This window comes from Trichosurus vulpecula, chromosome 3 (genome assembly GCF_011100635.1).
Source record: "Trichosurus vulpecula isolate mTriVul1 chromosome 3, mTriVul1.pri, whole genome shotgun sequence".
NCBI classification, from domain to species: Eukaryota; Metazoa; Chordata; class Mammalia; order Diprotodontia; family Phalangeridae; genus Trichosurus; species Trichosurus vulpecula.
The window spans coordinates 17,642,759-17,664,553 of NC_050575.1; the positions used below are offsets into that span (position 1 = coordinate 17,642,759).

General features: G+C 43.9%; 1 protein-coding gene across 1 annotated transcript in view; it reads left to right on the forward strand.

Annotated features, from left to right (window-relative positions):
* Nucleotides 1-21,795, forward strand: part of AMN (amnion associated transmembrane protein) — a 66,749-nt gene that overhangs the window by 35,019 nt on the left and 9,935 nt on the right. The window contains exons 4-8 of the mRNA XM_036749688.1: nt 16,405-16,492; nt 17,820-18,040; nt 19,260-19,397; nt 20,302-20,410; nt 21,564-21,646. Coding sequence (XP_036605583.1) covers nt 16,405-16,492; nt 17,820-18,040; nt 19,260-19,397; nt 20,302-20,410; nt 21,564-21,646 — 639 coding nt within the window. The remainder of the gene's footprint in view (nt 1-16,404; nt 16,493-17,819; nt 18,041-19,259; nt 19,398-20,301; nt 20,411-21,563; nt 21,647-21,795) is intronic.

Sequence of the window (21,795 nt, forward strand, 5' to 3'; positions counted from 1 at the left end):
CGAGAGATCAACTTGGCTGCACTGGAGAGTTAGAAAGGGGGAATGTGATCTATAATGAATCTGGAAAGATAAGTTGTGGAAGGGCTTTAAAAGCTAAACAGAGGCTAGATTTTTATCCCAGAGCCAATACCACCAGAGTTTATTATGGAGTGACATGGTAAGAGTTGCACTTAAGAAATATCCCTTCATCAGCTAAGTGGAAGGTGGAAGGGAATGGGGAGAGAGGAGGCCAGGAGACCAACAGAGAGCCCATTGCAATAGTCCAGGCAAGAGGTGACAAGTTGAGCTAAAGTGATTGCTGTGTAAGTGGAGGAAAGGGGTCATATAGGAGAGACATTGGAGAGGTAGGAACTTCAAGATGTGGCAACTGATTGATTGTGTATGTGGTGTGACAGAGGGTGAGGAGCTGAAGATAACATGAAAGTTATGATACTGGGAAACTGGAAGAATGGTGATGCTTTTGATAACAGAGACATTTGGTGGAGTAGGTTTGGGGGGGAAGACACTGAGTTCAGTTTTGGATATGTTCAGTCTGAGTTGCCTCTGGGACAGGCAGCTAGTGGTTTGGGACTTACACTCAGGAGAGAGACTGTGATTGGATGTACAGGCCTGTGAGTCATTTGCATAGAGAAAATAATTAAGTACTGGGAGCTGATGGGTGTGTGTGTTTGTCTGTGTGTGTGTGTGTGTGTGTGTGTGTGAGAGAGAGAGAGAGAGAGAGAGAGAGAGAGAGAGAGAGAGAGAGAGAGAATAGCTTTCTAGTACAGAGAATAGAAGTGACTGCTGTTAGCTCTTAAAAATCCTCAAAGGAACTAATGGCATGGCAGCTGCCCAAAGATCTCACCGTATATTCCCCTTCCAACCAAGGGGCCAGTGAATCTTGATGATGAATGACCATTGATAGAAACGCAACAAGATACCTAAAAAAGATGGAAGCAAGGGCAGGTAATAGGTGAAAATGAAAACATGGTGTAGTTTTACAAAAATAGTGTCAAGATCACTCGGAATCAGCTAATAGAACATGCAGATGGCATTTTTTAAAAACTACATCAAGAAAAAGAGCAGTAATAAAAAAGGATGAAGTTGTTGCTGAGAGAAGATGGGACACTGATAACAGGAGGCTGAGAGAAGACAGAGCTGTTTAATTCTCACTTTGTGTTTTCTCTGCCAATAGGAATAACCTTTGGGTGGTAAAGGATGAAAAGAAATGGCCAATAGGAAGTTGAAGCCCAAGATAATTAAAGAAGTAATAACAGAGAATGTAGCTGCCCTTAACGAGTCTGTCACCAAACTGAATCCTAGCTGAGTTGCTTAGGGAACCCAGAGGTTAAGTGACTTACCCAGGATCACATAGCTAGAGATGGGACTTGAACCCAGGTCTTTCCTGACTCCATCTGTCTATCTATTACTTCCTGCTGAAATTTAATTGGAGAAAAATGCAAGATCTTATGCTTAGGTTAAAAAACCAACTTCCCAAGTAAAAGATGGAGGAGGCATAGATAGATAGGTCATTGGAAAACAGTCTGGGAGTTTGGGATAGAGCGAGGGACTTGGAATCAGGAAGACTTAAGCTCAAATCCTACTCAGATGACCAGCTGTGACCCTGGGCAAATCACCTAACCTCTCTGTGCCTCAATTTCCTCGTCTGTAAAATGGGGATCATAACATCACCTTCATCACTGGATTGTTGTAAGGATCGGTTAAGTTAGCATACATAAAGCACTTTGCAAACCTTAAAGCACTACATAAATGCTAACTCTTATTATTGGGCAGCTGGGTGATACAGTGGATAGAGTCCCAGGTCTGGAGTCAGGAGGACCTGAGTTCAAATCTAGCCTCAGATACTTAGTAGCTGTGTGACCCTGGGCAAGTCACTTAACCCTGATGGTCTCAGTTTCTGCATCTGTAAAATAAGCTGGAGAAGGAAATGACAAACCGTTCCAATATCTTTGCCAAGAAAACCCCAAATGGCTGAAAAAACTCCTGAACGGCAACAACAAAAACAAATCCAATGTCTTAATAGTGTAATATGGCAGCCAGAAAAGCAATTTTATCTTCGAATTTATTATGAGAGGCATACCAATCAATCGGTAAGTATTTATTAACTACCTCAGGCCTCAGGCACTGCTCTAGACACAGGGGAAGATGAACAAAGAGAGAAACAGCCCCTGCCTTCAAGGACTTTACATGGCATTGGGGAAAACAACATGTACACACGTAATTATATACAAAATACATATAGTGCAAGGTAATTTCAGGGGGAGGCACTGGCAGCTGGGGATTAAGAAAGACCCCTTGTAGGAAGTAGCCCATGAACTGGGTTTTGAGGGATACTAGACATTCTGAGAGGCAGAGGTGGACTCTGGGAATAACATCCAGGACCACGGAGCAGAGCAGCATTGATTTCTGTCAGACCACATGTGGAGTATTCTATTCCGTTTCAAGTGTCACAGTTCAGAAAGGACATTGATAAGGCGGAGAGCTTCCAGGGAGGGCAATAGGATTATGAAGGTGAGGAGAGAAGGCTGTCGTCAAGTATTTGAAGGGCTCTTTTGTGGACAGGGGAATAACTTTTTTTAATGGCCCTGAAGAGCAGAACTAAGAGCAGTGGGGGCAAGCAACAAAGAAGCAAATTTAGACTTGACGTGAGGAAAAATTGTTCAGTGATTAGAGCTTTCCAAAAGTGGAATGAGCTCAGGGGTATGTTGGTAAATGCTTAACAAACAGCTCTTCAGCACCAAAAAAAAAAAAAAAAAAAAAAAGCACAACACACTTTTAAAGTTTAATCTGAATCATCCACATTTTCCACATTACTTTCTCCAAAACAATAAACCAAGTACTGATTTGTAGCATTTGCAGATTTCTGAGGTGTCAATGCTCGTGCTGAAAGTTTAGTGGCTTTCAAGGGCGTGTATGAATCAGCTGCAGCATATCAGTGAATGGGCCTCCCCAGGGGGGGCTATGTTTCTCTTCTCTAGAGGAGAAAACACATTAAGAAACCTTTTTTATTATTTGATTTTTATTTTTTCTCCATTACATGTAAATAAAAATTTTTAACATTCTTTTTTATGATAAATTCCAAATTTTCTCCCTCCCTCCCCAACCCCTTCCTTGAGAAGACAAATAATTTGATACAGGTTACACATGTGCAGTCATGCAAAATATTTCCACATTAGCCACATTGCAAAAGAAAACACAGACCAAAAAAACCCTAAGAATAATCAAGAAAGTTTAAAAACTATGTTTTAATCTTCATTCAGACTCTATTAGTTCTTTCTGTGGAAGTAGATAGTGGGTTTTCATCCCAAGTCCTTAGGAATTATCTTGGATCATTGTATTTCTGAGAATAGTTAAGTCATTCACAGTTGAGTATCCTTATGATATTGCTGTTTACAATGATCTCCTGGTTCTGCTCACTTCACTTTGCATCAGTTCATATAAGACTTCCCAGGTTTTTCTGAAAGCATCCTGCTCATTGTTTCTTATGGCACAATAGTATTCCACCACAATCATATACCACCACTTGTTCAGCCATTCCCCAACTGATGGGCATCCCTTCAATTTCCAATTCTTTGCCACCACAAAAAAAAGAGCTGCTATAAATGATTGTGTACATATAGGTCCTTTTCCTTTTTCTTCAATCTCTTTGAGATACAGACCTAGTAGTGGTTTTGTTTGGTCAAAGGGTATGCACAGTTTTATAGACCTTTGGGTACAGTTCCACATTGCTTTCCAGAATGATTAGATCGGTTTGCAACTCTAATTTTTCTACTTCCTCTCCAACATTTGTCATTTTCGTTTTCTGTCATATTAGCCAATCTGATGGGTGTCAGGTGGGATCTCAGAGTTAGCAATTTCTTTTTAAAAAATTATTAACACCTTTTATTTTTTTTTTATTCCTATCATTTCCAGCAAAAAACACTGCCAAACTTCTACCAAGATCAAATCCTCCCTTGTAAATAAGACAAAATAGTTAAACAAAACCCGGTAACCACAACTGATATATTCAACTTTCTGCTCCTGCAGGCTTCCACCTCTCTATCAAGAGGAGGTGTTTTTCGTAATCTATTCTCTTAAATACCAAGAGGTACTTGCTCAACCCTATCTTTAGCCTGGGTGTCACTAGGAGCATGAGATCATCCACTTCAACCCAATCATTTTACAGATGAGAAAACAGACTTAGAAGATGACTGTGACCTGCCCAAGGCCACATAGATGAAGAAATACGTGAGCTGGGCTTTAAGCTTAGTGTTTTTTATTTATTTGTTTTTGTTTTGTTTTGTTTTGTTTACTCCAAACCTAGTGCCCCATTAGACTATACTTTCCTTATGAGGATAGTGACTGTTTTGGTTTTGTCTTTGCATCCCTATCACCTAGGACGGTGTCTTGCACATAGTCATGCTTAATAAGTTTGTTGAATAGACGTGAGTTTTCTATTACTTGACTCTTCCTTCTCCATCATAGGATGTCAACGCTAGAAAGAACTTTACGAATCAACTACTCCATTTATTATATAGATGAGGAAAATTGGGGCCCAAAGGAAGAGAAATTAACTGTCCAAGGTCACATGGTAAGGGAGAGGCAGAGTGAGGACTTGGTCTCCTGATTTCCAAGACTAGTGTTCTTGCCAATGCCCCAGGCAAAATGTCTTTGCTTGACTTTGGAGAATTAGCTTACTTGTGTCCAGGATGAATGTTTGGGTTTTTAATTTATTTTTTAGATTATTTTTTTAGAATTACTTTAAAAATTTTTTTGCATTTCAAATTTTCTCCTTCCTCCCAGCCCCTCCACCACCCACTGAAAAAGCAAACACTACAATACCCATTATACATGGGAAGTCATGCAAAACATTTCTATATTAGCCATGGTACCCCAGAAAAGGGGGACAAGAAAAATAAAGTGAAAAGCAGCATGCTTCAATCTGCATTCAGAGTTCGTCAGTTCTCTCTTCTGGGGATGGATGGTGGCTGTCATCATGGATCCCTCAGAATTATCTTGAATCATTACGTTGATCAGAGTAAGTCTTTCGTGGTCGATCACCGTTACAATGTTGCTGTTACTGTGTACAGTGTTCTCCTGGTTCTGCCCACTTCACTCAGCATCAGTTCATATAAGTCCCAGGAGGAATGTTCGTTAGGAAAATTATTCCTGACTGGAGACCGGGCGGGAGGAAAAGGGCCTCTTGGGAGCTTTTGTGGTACAGTGGAAAGAACACTGGAGTCAGCGGCTCGGGTTCAAATTGCACCCCTGCTTATTGCCATTACTAGATTTAGACCAGTCATTTAATCTCTCTGGATCTCAGTTTCCTCATTTTAACATTGAGGGCAATTGGATTAAGGCAGCCTCTGAAATCTCTTCACACTCTACATCTAATGATTGCTGTTCCGAGGCTTCTGGATGGAGTTTCTTCCAGGAGAAATTACTTCTTTAAAAGGCCAGAATGAATATTATTCCACTCTCAGGGATCCTCCATAATTAATCGGCTTTTTTCTTGCAGCTGAATAAACCCTGGGAGGGTCTTGCATTACCCTAGCTCATAGTGTTCACTGGGTCTATGGGCCTTGTACAGCTGCTTCTGTTTATTGTGCCATGAGAAGTCTGGAGACATATTCCCAAGGTCCTGCTTTATTTCCAAGGGTATGGAAGATCTTTAAGTGGTCTCTTAGGGATACAGTGAAGAATTGGTCATAAATTATTTTGCTATCTCTTGGCTGGTTAAAAAATGTGCTATTCTCCCCCACTCCTTCTCTTTTCTTCCACCCAGACCCTTACTCCAAATGGCCCTCTGAGGAATTGACTTCAGAATAAAGCCATCAGTCAACAAACATTTATTACATGCTTTCTATGTGCCAATCACTGTTCTAAGCACTAGACATACAACAAAAAGAAACAATAGTGCCTGCTCTCAAGAAGTTTATAGTCTAATGGGAGAAATTCTGTAAATCACTAGGTACACATAAGATCTATCTAGAATAAATGGTGGGCAATCTGAGAGGGGAAAGAGCTGGCAGCTGGGGAGACCAGAAAAGGCCTCCAGGAGAAAGTGAGCTTTTGAGTTGAGTCTTGAAGGACACCAGGGAAACAAGAGGTGGAGGTGAAGAAGGACAGCATGGCAGATGTGTAAAGAGACGGAGAAGGAGACGGGGGGTTGTGTATGAGAAATAACAAGTGAGGTCAGTGGTGTTGTCATTCACTTGTGTCCAATGCTTTGTGACCCTGTGGACCATAGCATGCTAATACTATCCATGGGGTTTTCTTGGCAAAGATTCTGGAGAGGTCTGCCGTTTCCTTCTCCAGTGGATTAAGGCAAACAGATTAAATGACTTGCCCAAGGTCACACAGCTAGCAAAGTTTGAGGCCAGATTTGAACTCACATCTTTCTGTCTCCAGGCTCAGTGCTCAATCCCCTGAGTCATCTAGCTGCCTAAGGTCAGTGTAATTGGATCATAAAGTTCATGAAAGGAAGTAAGTGTAAGAAGACTAGAATGGAAGGAAGGGATCAGGTTATAAAGGGCTTTAAATGCCAAACATAGTATTTTACATTTTGTCCTGGAGGTAATAGGGAGCCGCTGGAGTTTCTTGAGTGGTGAAGTAACATGGTTAGGACTGCATTTTAGAAAAATGACTTCAACAGCTTGTGGAGGATGGATTGGAGAGGGGAGAGGTTGGAGGCAGGGGCAGCAGTTAGGAGGCTATTGCAATAGTCCAGGTGAGAGGTGATGAGGGCCTGAACCAGGATGGAGGCTGTGTGAGAGGAGAAAAGGGGAAGTATAGGAGAGGTGTTATGAAGGTAGAAACAATAAAATCTGGCAACTGATTGGCTATGAGGAGGGAGTGAGAATGAGCTGCCAGAGATGACTCCAAGACTGGGAGGTGAGGTAACTGGAAAGACGGTGATGCTCTTAGTGGTACTAGTGAGGTTCAAAGGAGGAAGGGGCAGGATAAAGCTGGCCCTGCCACTAACTTGCTCTAAGACCTTGGACAAATTGCTTCTACTATTTGGCTCTCAGTTTCTTGTCTGTAAAATGGGAATGATAATCTCTTTCCTTGCTTCCCTGCTGAGAGCTTTTTAAACAGTAGGTGCATAATAAATGCTGGAAGGAAGGAATTAATCAATGGACAAGCACTTATTAAATGCCTACCATGTGTCTATCAGGCACTATGCTAGACATCTGGGATACTTGCAAAAAGTGAACAGTCCCTGCCCTCAAGGAATTTACAATTTGTCGAAGGGGTTCTTAACTTTTTTGTGACATAATAATAGCTAGCATTTATATAGTGCCTTATGTTGGTAAAGTATTTTACAAATACTACCTCACTTAATTCTCACAGTCACTCTCCAAGCTAGGTTCTATTTTTGTCCCTATTTTGCATCTGAGAAAAGTGGACCCTACAGAGTTAAGAGATTTGGCCAAGACCACACAACTAGTAAGTGTCTGAAGCTAGATTTGAACTCAGGTCTTCCCAATTCTGGCCCCAGCATTCTATCCACTATGCCACTCCAGCTTGCCTCGTGGACCCCTTTGGCAGTCTAATGAAATCTATAGACGCCTTCTCAGAAAAATGTTTGAAACAAGATGCATAGGATTAAGGAGGGAGCAAATTGTATTAAATTATGGTGGTCAAAAATATTTTTTAAAAGTCAATGGACCCCAGATTGAGAAGCCCTGAATTCTATCAGAAGAATAGAGAAGTATCACCAGCTCTTGCTGACTCCCAGTTCAGCACCCCATCTACTCTGTTTTACTGCTTCCCTAATCCTAGTTATTATTAATAATAATGCTGTTATTGCTCCCACGGTGGCTATTTGATGCCTAGGACATCTCGGAAGAGTCTTATGAGCCTCTGGGACCCCTTGTGGAGCAGGGAAGTCACTAAAGCTCAAGACAGATTCCTGCTTCTGTTTTTCACATCTTCAGTGCTGCACGACCATCCACAGGCCATCCCCTTCCCTCAGCAGGGCTCAAAATAACACCCTGATTAGGAGCATTGATTGGTATTTCAGAGGAGGAAGTCGGATCTTGACTCACAGGAATGAAGCCCTAACGGTAGAATTTCTGATACCTGGGCAAACTTGTGGAGGAGGTGTTTAGGACCTATTCAGGCTTCATGTCCTCCTTAGAAGGGTGCTTCTTACTCTGTTGACATTGGCCCAAGAATGGGAGGGTAGGAGGACACATGAGAGAATTGAATAGAATAGAAAAATCCAAGGATCTGAGCACTGGAAGGGACCAAGCTGACCTTCTAGTCCAACACATATCTGAAAGCGATGCCCACTAGAATATAGCCAGCAAGTGGTTACCTAACCTCTGCTTGAAAACGTCCAAAGAGAGGGAAGCTGCAACCTCTCCAGGAAACCTATCCTTTGGGGAGGGCTCTGAGGATGGATGCTGGGCCCAGACTCTCTGTGGGTAGGTGGGTGGCAGAAAGGATTGCAGTGCCTGGGAAGGGAGGTGACTGTGCTCTCTCCACAGGTTCCCTCTTCCAACGGGAGACAGTTACTATGGTAACCTCAGGAAAGGCAGCAGGAAACTCCTGGAGGAAAAGGAGGTTGTGGATGGGGGGTTTGAAGAAGAGCGAGGGTTATGATGGAGTGGGGGAGGGGTCTATATGAGAAGGAAGGGATCTGAAAGCCTTCTTCACCTACCTGAGGCATGTCTGAGTGGTTGGCAAATGGGAAAGAGGTCCCTAAGGTAGGATAGTTAGAAACAGACAGGGAGAGAGGGAGACAGACAGTGAGAGAGACAGAGACAGAGAGAGGAAGAGAGACAGAGACAGAGAGGGGAAGGGAGGAAGGGGGGCAGGCAGACAGGAAGCAATATTCCAGCAGATTCAGACATACAGATACAGATAGGCAGGCAGAGATAGTTAACAGAAATAGAGACAAGAGAAACAGGCAGGAACATATTAACAGGCAGACGGATGAAGAGAGAGAACCTATCAAAGGGATAGACAAACAACTGACATAAAGAGTGAGAGACTGAAAGAGCGGGCAGATGGAAAACAATATTGGGGAAGGGGAGAAGAGGAAGAAGGGAGAAGGGAAAGAGAAAAGACAGAGAAAGAGGGAGCAAAGGAGTTTGGAGAGTTCTATAGGGAGGTTAGGCTGGGGAGAAATGAATGAGCAGAGATAGCTAGACAAACAGGCATGTATACTGTATAATAGCCTCCACAGGGTCGCAGAGCACCAAGCCCCAAGACTGGAGAGCGGAGGGCAGAGGGCTGGAGGCAGAGCCCCCTGGTCTTCCCCTCCCTCTGATGCTGTTCCTTCCCGCAGGAGAAAATGCGCATTTAGGACCCTGGCTGGCTTCCCTTAGGTTGGACTCCTTCCCACAATCCTGGCCACTGCGGGTACTGGGTGAGATGTGGAAGCTGCAGAACAAGCTGGTGCTGAAGGGAGGGGGGTACACATGGCGGTGCCAGGATGTCCACCTCCCCCCATATCACCACGTGACTGCAGGGCTCCTGTAGCCCACAGCCCAGGTAGGGTAGGGAGGGTTTCTCTGGAGACGTCCAAATGAATTAGTAGCCCCCAGCTGCAGCGGATGTGGGTGAGGGTCATTCCCTCAGCACCATCCTCAGGACGAGAGGCTGGCCCAGCAGCTGCCTGGGTCCTGCAGTCAGGAGCCTCTCGAATATTTAATGGTGTCCTGGGACAGACAGCTTGTCATGCGGTCTGTCTGTTCCTCCTCTCTGTCTGCCTGCCTAATGTTTAATCTAGCAATCAATTGACAAGCGTTTATTAAATGCCTACTATGTACCTGTCATTGGTCTCAGTGCTGGGGATGCAAAGGCAATGAATGAAACAGTCCCCTCCCTCTAGGGGCTTACCTTATATAGGGAGGGGGAAAGCTTATACAGATAAGTACATGCAAACTGTATAGAGCTGGGAGGGAGCAGGAAAAGCCTCATGGAGGGTCTGATCCTTGAACTAACTTTGAAGGAAACTAGAGATTCTAAGAGGTAGAGGTGGGGAGGCAAACAGGGCAAATGTGGCGGGCAGCCAAGTTTGACTGGGTTGGAGAGTGCGTGAAAGGGACTTATGAATGGCGCATGGAAGGATGGAGCCAACTTGTGAAGGGCCTTCAATGCCAAACAGGAATTTGTATTTGATCCTAGAGATAATAGGGACCTAATGGATTTTATAGAACCAGGGGAGTACTTGGTCAGTCATGTGCTTTAGAAATATCATTTGCCAATCTGTGTTTATCTGTGCCTGGGAGACTGTTTCTTTTATAGTAATAATAATAATAATAATAATAATAATAAAAAGCAACAATGATAATACTAATTCCTATTTAAGATCTGGACCTTTAATGTTTTAAAATGGCAGCTGGGTGGCACAGTGCTGGGTCTGGAGTCAGGAAGACTCATCTTCCTGAGTTCGAATCTGGCCTCAGACACTGACTAGCTGTGTGACCCTGGGCAAGTCACTTAACCCTGTTTGCCTCAGTTTCCTCATCTGTAAAATGAGCTGGAGAAGGAAATGGCAAACCGCTCCAGTATCTTCCTCAAGAGAACCCCAAATAGGATCACCAAGAGTCAGATTGAAATGACTAAACAACAATAAATGCTTTAAAAGGCATGCTATACTGGTACCTCCAAAATTAAACAAAAACACAGAGATGCACAACACCTTGAATGAACTTCTGAAAGATTTATGGGAGGATATGAACAAGAGGGGAACAGCTGACGAGACATGGGTGGTTTGGGGTCTGTACTGTTAGAGACAATTCCCATATGGATGAAATCATAGTTCAGGTTTACAAAGCTTTTTCTTTACAATAGCCCCCCAGCTAAGGCAGTGAAAGATCAATTCCCATTGTACAGATTGGAAAATAGAATCTCAGGCAAGGAAATGTCTGAGCCAAGACTGAAACTCTGGGTTTCTGACTCTGGAAGTTTCCAATGCTTGAGATCAGTACAGTCTGATTTAATCTTTGCAAAGAGCTGGGTAAATTTTCATTAGGAAATCGTACTTGTTTGTGACTCAGAAGATCTGAGTCTGCTTCCCCAAGAGCCTCTGATACTAGTCATGTGGCCCTAGGCAAGTCACTTTCCTTCCCTTGGCCTTGTTTTCCTCATCTGTAAAATAGCAATAATCATACTTGTACAACCTATCTCATGGGTTAATTATGAAGATGCTTTTTCATCCCCTGAGCTCTATAGAAGTGTGTTCTATCGTGTTATCTCCTGCAGGACCTTGCATATATATATACTTAAAATAATTTATTTATTTATTTTTAGTTTTCAACATTCACTTCCATAAGATTTTGAGTTCCAAATTTTCTTCCCCTCCTTCTCCTTCCCCTCCCCAAGAGGGTGTGCAATCTGATATAGGCTATACATATAGATTCATATTAAACATATTTTCACATTAATCTTGATGTAAAGAAGAATCGGAACTAACAGGAGGAACCACGAGAAAGAAGAAACAAAATGAAACAACAAAAGAAAAGAAGAATAAATAGTATGCCTCCATCTGCATTCAGACTCCCAAGTTCTTTCTCTGGATGTGGATGGCATTTTCCTCTGTGAGTCTTTTGGAGTTGTCTTAGATCCTTGCGTTGCTGAGAAGAGCCGAGTCTATCAAAGTCAGCCATTGCCCAGTGTGGCTGTTACTGTATACAATGGACAGCTGATTTTTTAAGATGTGCCTATGGGTCATCCAGATGGAGATATCCAAAAGACAGCTGGTGATGTGAGCCTGGAGTTCAGGAAGGAGACTAGGGATGGTTATATACATCTGGGAATCATCTGCATGGAGATGATAATTGAAGCCGTGGGAGCTGATGAGATCACTAAGTGAGAGGTGTATAGAGAGAAGAGAGAAGACGGCAGAACAAAGCATTTTCCATTGTGAGTCTTTTGGAGTTGTCTTAGATCTTTGCATTGCTGAGAAGAGCGAAGTCTATCATAGTCAGTTATCACAAAATGATCTGGTTCTGCTCATTTCACTTTGCATCAGTTCATATAAGTCTTTACAGGTTTTTCTGAAGTTGGCCTGCTCGTCATTTCTTATAGCACAATGGCATTCCATTACATTCATATACCACAACTTGTTCAGCCATTCCCCAATTGAAGGTTACCCCCTCAATTTCCAATTCTTTGCTACCACAAAAAGAGCTGATATAAATTTTCTGTACATGTGGGTCCTTTCTGCATTTTTATGATCTCTTTGGGATACAGACCTAGAAGTGGTATTGCTGTGTCAAAGGGTATGCACAGTTTTATATCCCTTTTGCGCATAGTTCCTAATTGCTCTCCAGAATGATTGGATCAGTTCACAACTCCACCAATAATGTATTAGTGTTCCAACTTTCCCACCTCTTCCCCAACATTTATCATTTTCCTGTTTCGTCATGTTAGGCAATTTGATAGGCCCTTGCATATGTTAACACTTAATAGTTGCTTGTTAAATTGGAGGACATTGGATTGGGAGTCAGAGGATGTAGGTTCAAATCCTGGCTCTGCTACCTAGATCTGTACTGCCTTGGGCAAACTACTTTACCTCCTTGTGCCTCAGTTTCCTCATCTGTAAAATGATGGGTTTGGACTCAATGGCCTCTAAGGTTCCTTCTAGCTTGGGATGTATGGTCCCTCCTTAACCTGACTCCTCCTAATTCCTCTTTGGCCAGCACTAAGCACAGTGCCTGGCACATGTTTGTTGACTCATTGCCTTAGTCACAGGCATCTTGGGGCTCTGCCCCTGCCTTATTACTGTATGTATGTGTCTTAGCTTCAAACTGGCCAACAGACAGGAAACCTGGCCTTCTGTCTTGGCTCTGTCACTGGCTCTCTGCAACCTTACAGAAGTCCCTTCCCCTCTCCATGCCTCGGTTTCTTCATCTGTAATATGAAGAGTTTGGACAAGAGGATCTCTAAGCAATTGCTTCCAGCTCTAAATCCTATAATCCAGCTATCTTCTGGGTAAAGGCATTTCGCGTCCATTCTGGATTTGCTCCAACATGGAAGGTGATTCAGCCAACTGCTGCCATCTGCTGACCAGAGCCCTGCTTGCACCTTTTGGAATGCAAATGGAGAGGGCTGGGCTCCCGGCTGCAGAGAGGACCCTTAGAAGTCATCCCAAGCATCCCCCTTCAGAAGTGTCTCCCCACTGCTCTCTATACCAGTCCTAACAGCTTTCCAGCTTCCTGTTTTGATTCCCCTCACCCCTTAATATTCAGGAAGTTCTTCCTTAGGTCTCCCTGCAGCTATGGATGTGTGTCGGGGATGGTGGGAGAGCGATAGAGCCTTTGCCCTGCAGTTGGCTAGGGGAACGTTCCGGTTCATGTCAAGGCTAATCCTTCAGTGACCCTCCCGCATTCCCCCAAACCCCGGCTTCCTCATGTTTCATGGAAATATAACCAGTTGCACGAGTCACGCCTCATGTCTGCAGAAAAAAACAAGATTATGACTCCTTTCCTACTTCCTTGTGTTTTAAAGGAGGACCCCATGAAGAAGGACAATGATAGTGGCAGCTCCCATTCTGACAAGTGTTGAAACAGTCCAGTTGAGGCGGTGGTCCAAAGTTCATTACTTCATAAATGAGGAAACATGCTCAGAAAGTGGAAATGAATTGCCCGAGATCACAAAGCTAGTAAGTAAGAAAGAAATTTAGGGCTCCTGACTCTAGCCCTCTTTCCTCTGATACCACAAAGCCCTTATAATATAATAATAATATCTGACATTTATTTAGCACTTACAATATTCCAGGCACATTTTTTTTTACTAAGTACTTTACAATTATTATATCATTTGATCCCCACAACCACCCTGGGAGGTAGATGCTATTAGCTCCAGTTTACAGATGGGGAAACTGAGGCAAACAGATTAAGTGACTTGCCCAAGGTCACACAGTAAATGTCAGGGGTTGAATTTTCCTGACTCTAAGCCCAATACTCTGTCCCACTATACCACCAGCTGCCTCACCATGGAAAACTCATGCAACCCGTCAATACCCCAAATAACTTCCACCCACCCATTGCTCCTCATTTTGACCTCTGGGGCCAAGCAAAATAAGTCTAATCCCTCCTCTCAAAAGAGAAAATGAGTTAGACTGACATGACCCGTCCCTGATGAAGCCATGTTGACTTTCAGAAATTGTGATTTGCATTTCTAAATATTAACCATCGTTGAATTATATGCTTTAAAAGTTTTCTAGGAATCGGCAAGGCCTCCAGCTCATAACTTACTAACTCCTCCCTTTCTTTGAAAACTGTGCTGTTATTTGCCTCTCCCTAGTTCTGTGGTCTGTCTGTTGTTCTGGAGTTTTTCTAAGGTTGTTAACAATCGTCCGGCAATCCCATCAATCTGATCTTTAAGTTCCTGAGACTACAGTTCATTTAAGTCTGCTGACTTGAACTCACTGAGGGAAGCACCTCAGTGCACCCTTACTCTTTCACTTATCTTGGATTCTGAGACCTTGTTAATCATTTTTGTCCTATCCTTCCCAATCTGAAGACCATTTTCCTTGTAAAGAAACACTTTGTACCTCAGTGAACCTGTGATCTCACCATCATCGATGCCTGCTCCTGTGGATTTTCCTTCCAAACCAGACCACCTGAGGAAGAGACTGCAAGGACCTAAATCACTGGGCTACCCCTGGGTCTTTGTGTCCTCGTTTTTAGCCAGTCACCAAGCTCATACCCTCTCCCACTCACCCCCTTTTCCCTCTTCTTTCTCTGAGTATTGTAATAAACTCATGAGTGTGATGCCTCTGGAAGGAATGTTAATGGATTTCTCTGCTGTCCCCCTCATCATCTTTGTGACTTCCTAGACCATAATTCCCTTCCCGGACTACCACAGGAAGTGGACAGGAAGTAGTCATGTTCCAAAATGCAAAGTAAAGCCTTCTAGTGCTCTTGTCCAGAAGTTGACTCATCAAACATCCACGTGACAGATTGCATCAGACAAAACTTGCTGTATGTATTCTTAAGAGCCAGGCCAGTCTCCCATTCCAGATGCATATCAGCATGCAAAATAGATACCAAATAAATATAAGGTGATTGGAGAAGGAGAGGAATAGAAGCTGGGGGGGGGGGCAGGAGAGGGTCATCAGGAAAGGCCTCATGTAGAAAATAGCATTCGAGCCAAGCTTTGAATGAATTCTAAGAGAGAGAGGTAAAGGTGGAATACAGCCCAGGAATAAGGGACAACCATGCAAAAACAGTAGATAGAATAGTGTGTGTGTGAGGAAAAGCAAGAAGGCGAGATTGGCTGAATCTGAGAGTATATGGAGGGGAATGACGTATAATAAAACTAGTTGGAAAGGTAGAACGAAGAAGAGACCTTACAGACCATCTGGTCCAATCTTCCTTCCCTTCCCCCCATTTGTTTTTTTTTTTTTTTTTTTTTTTTTTACAGAGAAGGAAACTGAGCCCAGGAAGGAGAAATCATTTGCCCAATAACACACAATGATCCAGGGACAAAGCCAGGAATACAACTCAACTCTTCTGATTCCTATTCCCTCTACGTTACTTGCTTCCCTTATACAGATTGATTTTTTTATACTGTTTTCCCAGCAACACCTCCCTTGCCCTGTAACAAAGAAGTATAATTAAGGAAAACAAAATGACACATTGACCACATCTGACACTATTCACCTCATTTCAAACCTGTAGCCCACCACATCTCTGTTGAGAGGAAGGAAATACATTTTTTTTTGGACCTCTGTAATTGAGATTGGTCTGTGCTTTGGCTTAATTTCTGATATCTTTTAGTAAGTTTTTCTTCACATTTTTGAAGTCCTTATGTCTATTGTTCTTTTGGTTCTACTTACTTTGTTCTGCATCTATTCACATAAGTCTTCTCATGTTTCTCTGGCTTCCTCATACTGGTTTTCTTATGGTGCAAGGGTATTTTATTAAATTTATATTTATATATAATTTGTTTGGCTATTCCACAGTTGACAAGTGCCCACTTGGTTTCCAGATTTTTACTGTCACAAAAAAGTGCTGCATTGAATATTTTGGTCTATGTGGGATCTTTTTATCTTTAACCTCCTTAGAGAGTATGTGCCCCCTAGTGGAATTGCAAGATCAAAGGGTATGAAGAGCTCAGAGATTTTTCTTAAATAATTGCAAATTGTTTTCCAGAAAAGCTGGACCAAGTCACAGCTCCACCAACAGCGTATTAGTGTGCTGATCTTCCTGCAGCCCCTCCAACATTCATTGTTCCCATCTTTTATCATCTTTATCAATTTGTCAAGTGTGAGGTGAAACCTCAGAGATGTTTTAATTTGCATTTCTATTATCAAATTAAAAAATGAGATGATATGTAAAGCATGTTGTAAGTCTTACAGTGCTATATGAATGCTCTCTATTGTTACTATCATTGATTTGGAGTATTGGAAAGTATGGCTGTTGATCATTTGCATTTCTTTTCCCTTCTTGTTTCTTCTAGCACCTCCCTCTAGATGGAGAGTTTATCTTGGCTCCTGGTGCTGGCTTCGCTGCGTTTGATGGTGCCTCTGATCCCAGCTCAGATTCAGGTGATGTATAACAAGGCTTGCTCAGAATGGGCACCTTCAGGGTGAGCTCTTTCCTCCTAGAGAATGGTAGAGTCCCCCCAGGGCAAGGCCATGTCTCTTCCATCACAACAGGGGCTTTTTGAAGGTGGGATTTTGTCCCTATTTTTTGTTTCTTCCCCCCATAATTTTTAGAATAGCGATCAGCAAATAGTTCTTCTGAGTATCCCAATCTCTGTCCTTTTACCCAGCCTGTCCCTCATTCCCAGAATGCTCTCCTTCCTCTGAGAATCTCTAATTTCCTTCAAAGTTCATGTCAAACTTTACCTCCTATGTGAAGATTTTCCTTTTATTATTGTTTTAAAGTTTTTGTAACTTTTTGAGAACTCATTTTTATATTACCTTTACATCATAAAACCCCCTCATCCCTCTCCCAGAGTCATCCTCTATAATAAAAAGAAATGGGGGAAGGAAAAATTAAGCAAAACTAACCAACACATGAACCCAGTCCAACATCACATGCAGTATCCCTCACCCATAGTCCCCTATGTCTGCAAAAAGGTGGGGGGTGCATTCTCATATCTCTTCTTTTAGGGATAAGCTTTGTCATAATTCAGTTTTTATTTTTGTTGTTGCTTTTTAAAAAATTTACATTGGTGTAGTAATTGTGTATATTGTTTTCCTGATTCTGATGACTTTACTTTGCATCCGTTTATATAAGTCTTCCAGTACTTCTCTATATTCATAGCCTTACAATGCTGTAACATCTGTCACATTCATATGCCATAGTTTATTTCACCAAGTCCCAATGGGTCTAGTTCCTTGTTATTATGAAAAGTGCTGCTATAGAGATTCTGGGAGTATTGTGGTGTATATGAAACCTTTCTTTTTGTCTTTAGTCACTCTCTTAGCACAAATACAAATGGAATTCCACAACGTTTGGAACAATTTATAGCTCCACCAACAGTGTATCTGTGTGCCTGAATTCATAAAACCATGCCCCCAACTGCTACTACCTTCTTCTCCTGCACCCCTCAAGTGAGCTAGTATTCATTTTTATATACTTACAGATTTGTTGCATATTGCCTTCCCCAATATAATGTAATCTCCTTGAGGGCAGGAAAGGCCTCAGTTTTGTTTTTTTTTTTTTTAATCTCCACAGCCCAGTACAGCACCTTGCATACGGTAAGCACTTACTAATGACTGGTTGATTGACTGATAGATAGCAGCCCTTAGTTAGGACTATCGACTGACTTGTTGAGTACCATGGAGTGCCAGGATAACACCCATGTCTCAGTCTCAGGGCCTCCGGCTTGGCCCTCACCGGCAATACTGTCTTTGCCCTTCTCAGATCACAACATCCACTTCCTAAATGCTGATCGGTATAGCTGGTATGACCCCTCCTTGTGGCACACAGACCTAGAAGACAGTGACCACCTATTTTCTGTGGATGCTGAACGTATCCCCTGTCGCCAGGATGATGTCATCTTCCCACCAGAAACCTCCTTCCGTGTGGACCTGGGGGCTGGTGGCCGGACCATCAGCCTTCATAGTATATCCATTCTGGGCCAGGTGAGTGGGGTCGGGTGTCTGGGCAGTACAGCGTACAAACCAGGGATCTGGACCTGCTTCCCTTCCCTAGGTAGGGAGAACTTCAGCTATCCTCCCTCATCTGAAGACCATCTAGAAGGCTTCCTTTACTAGGGTAACATAAAAGGGTAATGTGGAGCAATGGAGAGAGCCCTAAATTGGTCGTCAGGGGATGAAGATTTTAGTCCTGATGCCCTTTGACTAGCATGGCCTCCTATTAGCATCCCTTACTAATGGGAAGTATAATTTTTCCCTTCTGGAAGAGGGATTGAAGGATAATGGGAGGTGGATATTGCATTGAGGGGAGGGGAGAGGAAGGGAAGTCTGGGAACTTTTGAGCTCCTGAAAGGGGAGGGGGCCTAGAAATACAGGCATGCACCCTCCTCAGTGACCCGTTAATCACAAGTGAAGTTCACTGCTACACTGAATTGAACATAATCGAGAGCTGAGCAGTGGCAGCCTTGTTGGGTTTACTGGCCCACTTAAGGATCTCCTCGGACAGGAATTTTGCTGTTTCCAGACTGTTAGCACTTTTGGGACCTGGTGAATTTATCCTCTTTCCACTTCTTCACCTGCCTCAAATTGCCCGGCAAATGATTATCTCGGCAGTTGCCTGCTCCTTTAAATGGTGTTCATTTTCAGCAAGCGTTTATTCCAAAAGAGCAGACCGTGCAATCGGGATAGAAAAAAGAAAACCAATCCATGGACCAATAACTGTAGACTTAATTATAAGCCTATGCTGAGTCAGAGTCTGTCTGTCTCTCTCTCCGTCTCTGTCTGCCTCTCTGTCTCTCTCTGTCTCTGTCTCTATCTCTGTCTCTCTGTCTCTGTCTCTCTATCTCTGTCTGTCTCTCTGTGTCTCTCTCTGTCTCTCTGTCCTCTCTGTCTCTGTCTCTCTGTCTCTCTCTCTCTCCACTTCTCTTCCCCATCTCTCTCTTCCTGCTTCCCCTTCTCTTTCTCTGTTTCTGTCTCTCTCTGTGTCTTTTTGTCTCTGACCATCTCTGTGTCTTTATTGGTCTGTCTCTCTTCCCTCCCTCCCTCTACAAAAAGGGCTTCACTAGCCACATGGCTTTAAACAAATACCTCCATTCACTCCTCTGGGCCTCTATTTCTCCAGCTGTCAAAGGGATAATTACTATTTTCATTTACAGTAATTCTGAGGTTGGGGGGCGGGGGTGGTGGTGGATTCCTTGCCCTACAGAAGTTCAACACGGATCAGGAGCTGGCTGCCTACCTGGCCAGCAGCACTGGGAAGTTACAGTTCCATGGAGCAGGTTCTCTGAGGTTGGCTCCCGACCCCTGTGAGGATCCTTCGGGCTGTGAGTGTGGGAATGATGAGGTGAGCCCTGGAGTCCCCTACACCTCCCATCTTAGAGAGCTTAGAAATCATTTAGTTCAGAAAGAACAAGAAGAAGATATACAAAACTGAATGTTATATGATCATAATAGCTCTGCTTGGCCCTGGAAAAGCATCGAGAAAATGCACCTTTCCCTTCATTGCAGACGTGGGAGACTATGGGTGTGGAACGTTGCATACACTATCAGAAAAGTTCAATGTATCGTTTGGTTTGGATGAACTAGAATGGAGTAGGTGAGGGGAGTAGTGTTCGATAAATCTGGAAAGGTAGGCTGAAGGCTGATTAGGGAGATCTGGAATGCAATGGGGAGTCCCTGAATGATTTTGGAGCCAAGCAGTAGCATAGTCAGATCTGTGTCTTGGGAAGATGACCCAGAGAGTATGGACGTGATGGTTTGGCTTGGGGAGACCTGGTGTGGGGGCGTTATAGCTGTCTAAGTGGGAAGTGGGTAGAGATGGGCCTGGAAGGGGATGACAGTCAAAAAAGGAAGGAAGGACTAACATCTAAGAATGCTTTCTCATGTTCCTCCAGTCTCCAACCCCCATGTGACTTTGGAAATTCTTCTTGTCCTCCAAGGCTTAGCTCAGGAGCCATTCCCTTGGTGAAACTCTCTCTAATCCCCCAGCTGGACCAGATCCCTCCCTCCACTGGATGCTCACACACTTTGTCCTGCTTTTGTGGCTGGTCACACTCTGAATTATTTATTCCACAGTTTTACCTGTCCACCTCTTATCCCTGCTCTTCCTAGACTAGGTTATGAACTCCCTGGAGGCTCATGGTCAAGGACCTTCTACCTGGGTACCCTCATTCACTCCCCACGTCCACAAGCAAAGGCATGAGGGATTCTGGGTGTTTGCTGAGTGTACTTGATGGATGCCATTCCAGGTCGTGGCCTGGATCTGTGCCTCTGTGCTCCAGACCTCTGGAGGTCGCTGCCCCAAGCCTGCCTGCCAAGGAGCCCTGAAGCCTGTGGGCCAGTGCTGTGAGATCTGTGGTAAGCGGGTGGACCGCAAGATGGAGTAGGGCAAGAGAAGCTCTCCTACAGCCAGAGGAAGGATATCTGCTCTCAAAGACAGAATCAACCTACAAGAATTTATTCCACACTCGCTGTGCTCCCTAAGCACTAGGGATGTTGTTGCTCAGTCCTCCAGTCACGTCCAACTTTTTGTGTCCCCATGGACCATAGCCCAGCAGGCCTTTCTGTCCTCCGCTATCTCTCAAAGTCTGTCCAAGTTCATATTCATTGCGTCTGTGACACTCTCTGTCCATCTCCTCCTCTGCCCTCCCCTTTTCCTTTTTCCTTCAACCTTTCCCAACATCAGGGTCTTTTCCAGTGAGTCTCGTTTTCTCATTATGTGGCCTAAGTATTTAAGCTCCAGCTTCAGTATTTGACCTTCCAGTGAAGAGCCTGAATTAATTTCTATAAGTATTGGCTGATTTGATCTCCTCGCTCTCCAAGGGACTCTCTAAAGCCTTCTCCAGCACCACAATTTGAAAACATCAATTCTGCAGCACTCAGCTTTCCTTCAAGTCCTCCCTCACTGCCGCTGCCCCAATCAGGCTCCTCAAAGAGACGCTGCCCTGTCCTGCTGGGTCCAGAGCAAGACCGAGCAGGGACATCAGGGCAGTCTCTCTGTAGCACTGACTTTCCCAATTCATGGCTCCATCTCAGCCAATACGTTGCTAATGGAAAAACCATAGCTTTGACCTTTGTCAGGAGGGTGACGTCTCTGCTTTTAGTATACTCTCTACATGTAGCTTTCCTATACAGAACAATAGGGAATTTGTTCTATGAAGTTTGGATTCAATCAAAGGGCTGCACTTGAGGACCTAGAGGGCCACATGTGGCCTCGAGGCCATGGGTTCCTCACCCCTTATAGTCCAACTCCCTCGTTAGGCAAATGAAGACATTGAGACTCTGTGAGGGGAAATCCATAATCACACAGCAAATCAGGGCCAGAGCTGGCACAAGATGCCAGGCCTCCTGACTTCCAGCCCGGGACTCTTTCATCTGCAATTTCTAAAACCTGCCATGGGGACAGCTGGGGAGGGGCAGACACACAGAGATGGGTTGGGTGGTGAGTAAATCCCTGTGGGCTCCCCAGAAGAGTAGGGGTCCACAGTTCTCCTCTTTTCCTGCTACACAGGAGCTGTGCTCTTCCTCAACTACACCCAGGCCTTTGATCTCCACCAGTACAAACAGAGGCTGCTTCAGACCTTCCTGGACCTGGTAGTGTGAATTGGGAGTGAGGTGGGGCTGAGGGAGGGAGGGAAGCCTGCTAGGCCCCAGGCCTCTTTCCCTAGGCTCTTCCCTACTGTCCCAGGAGTCTCTCAGGTTCCTCTGAACTAAGATGTTCAGGGAAAGTTGAGATCCTGCCT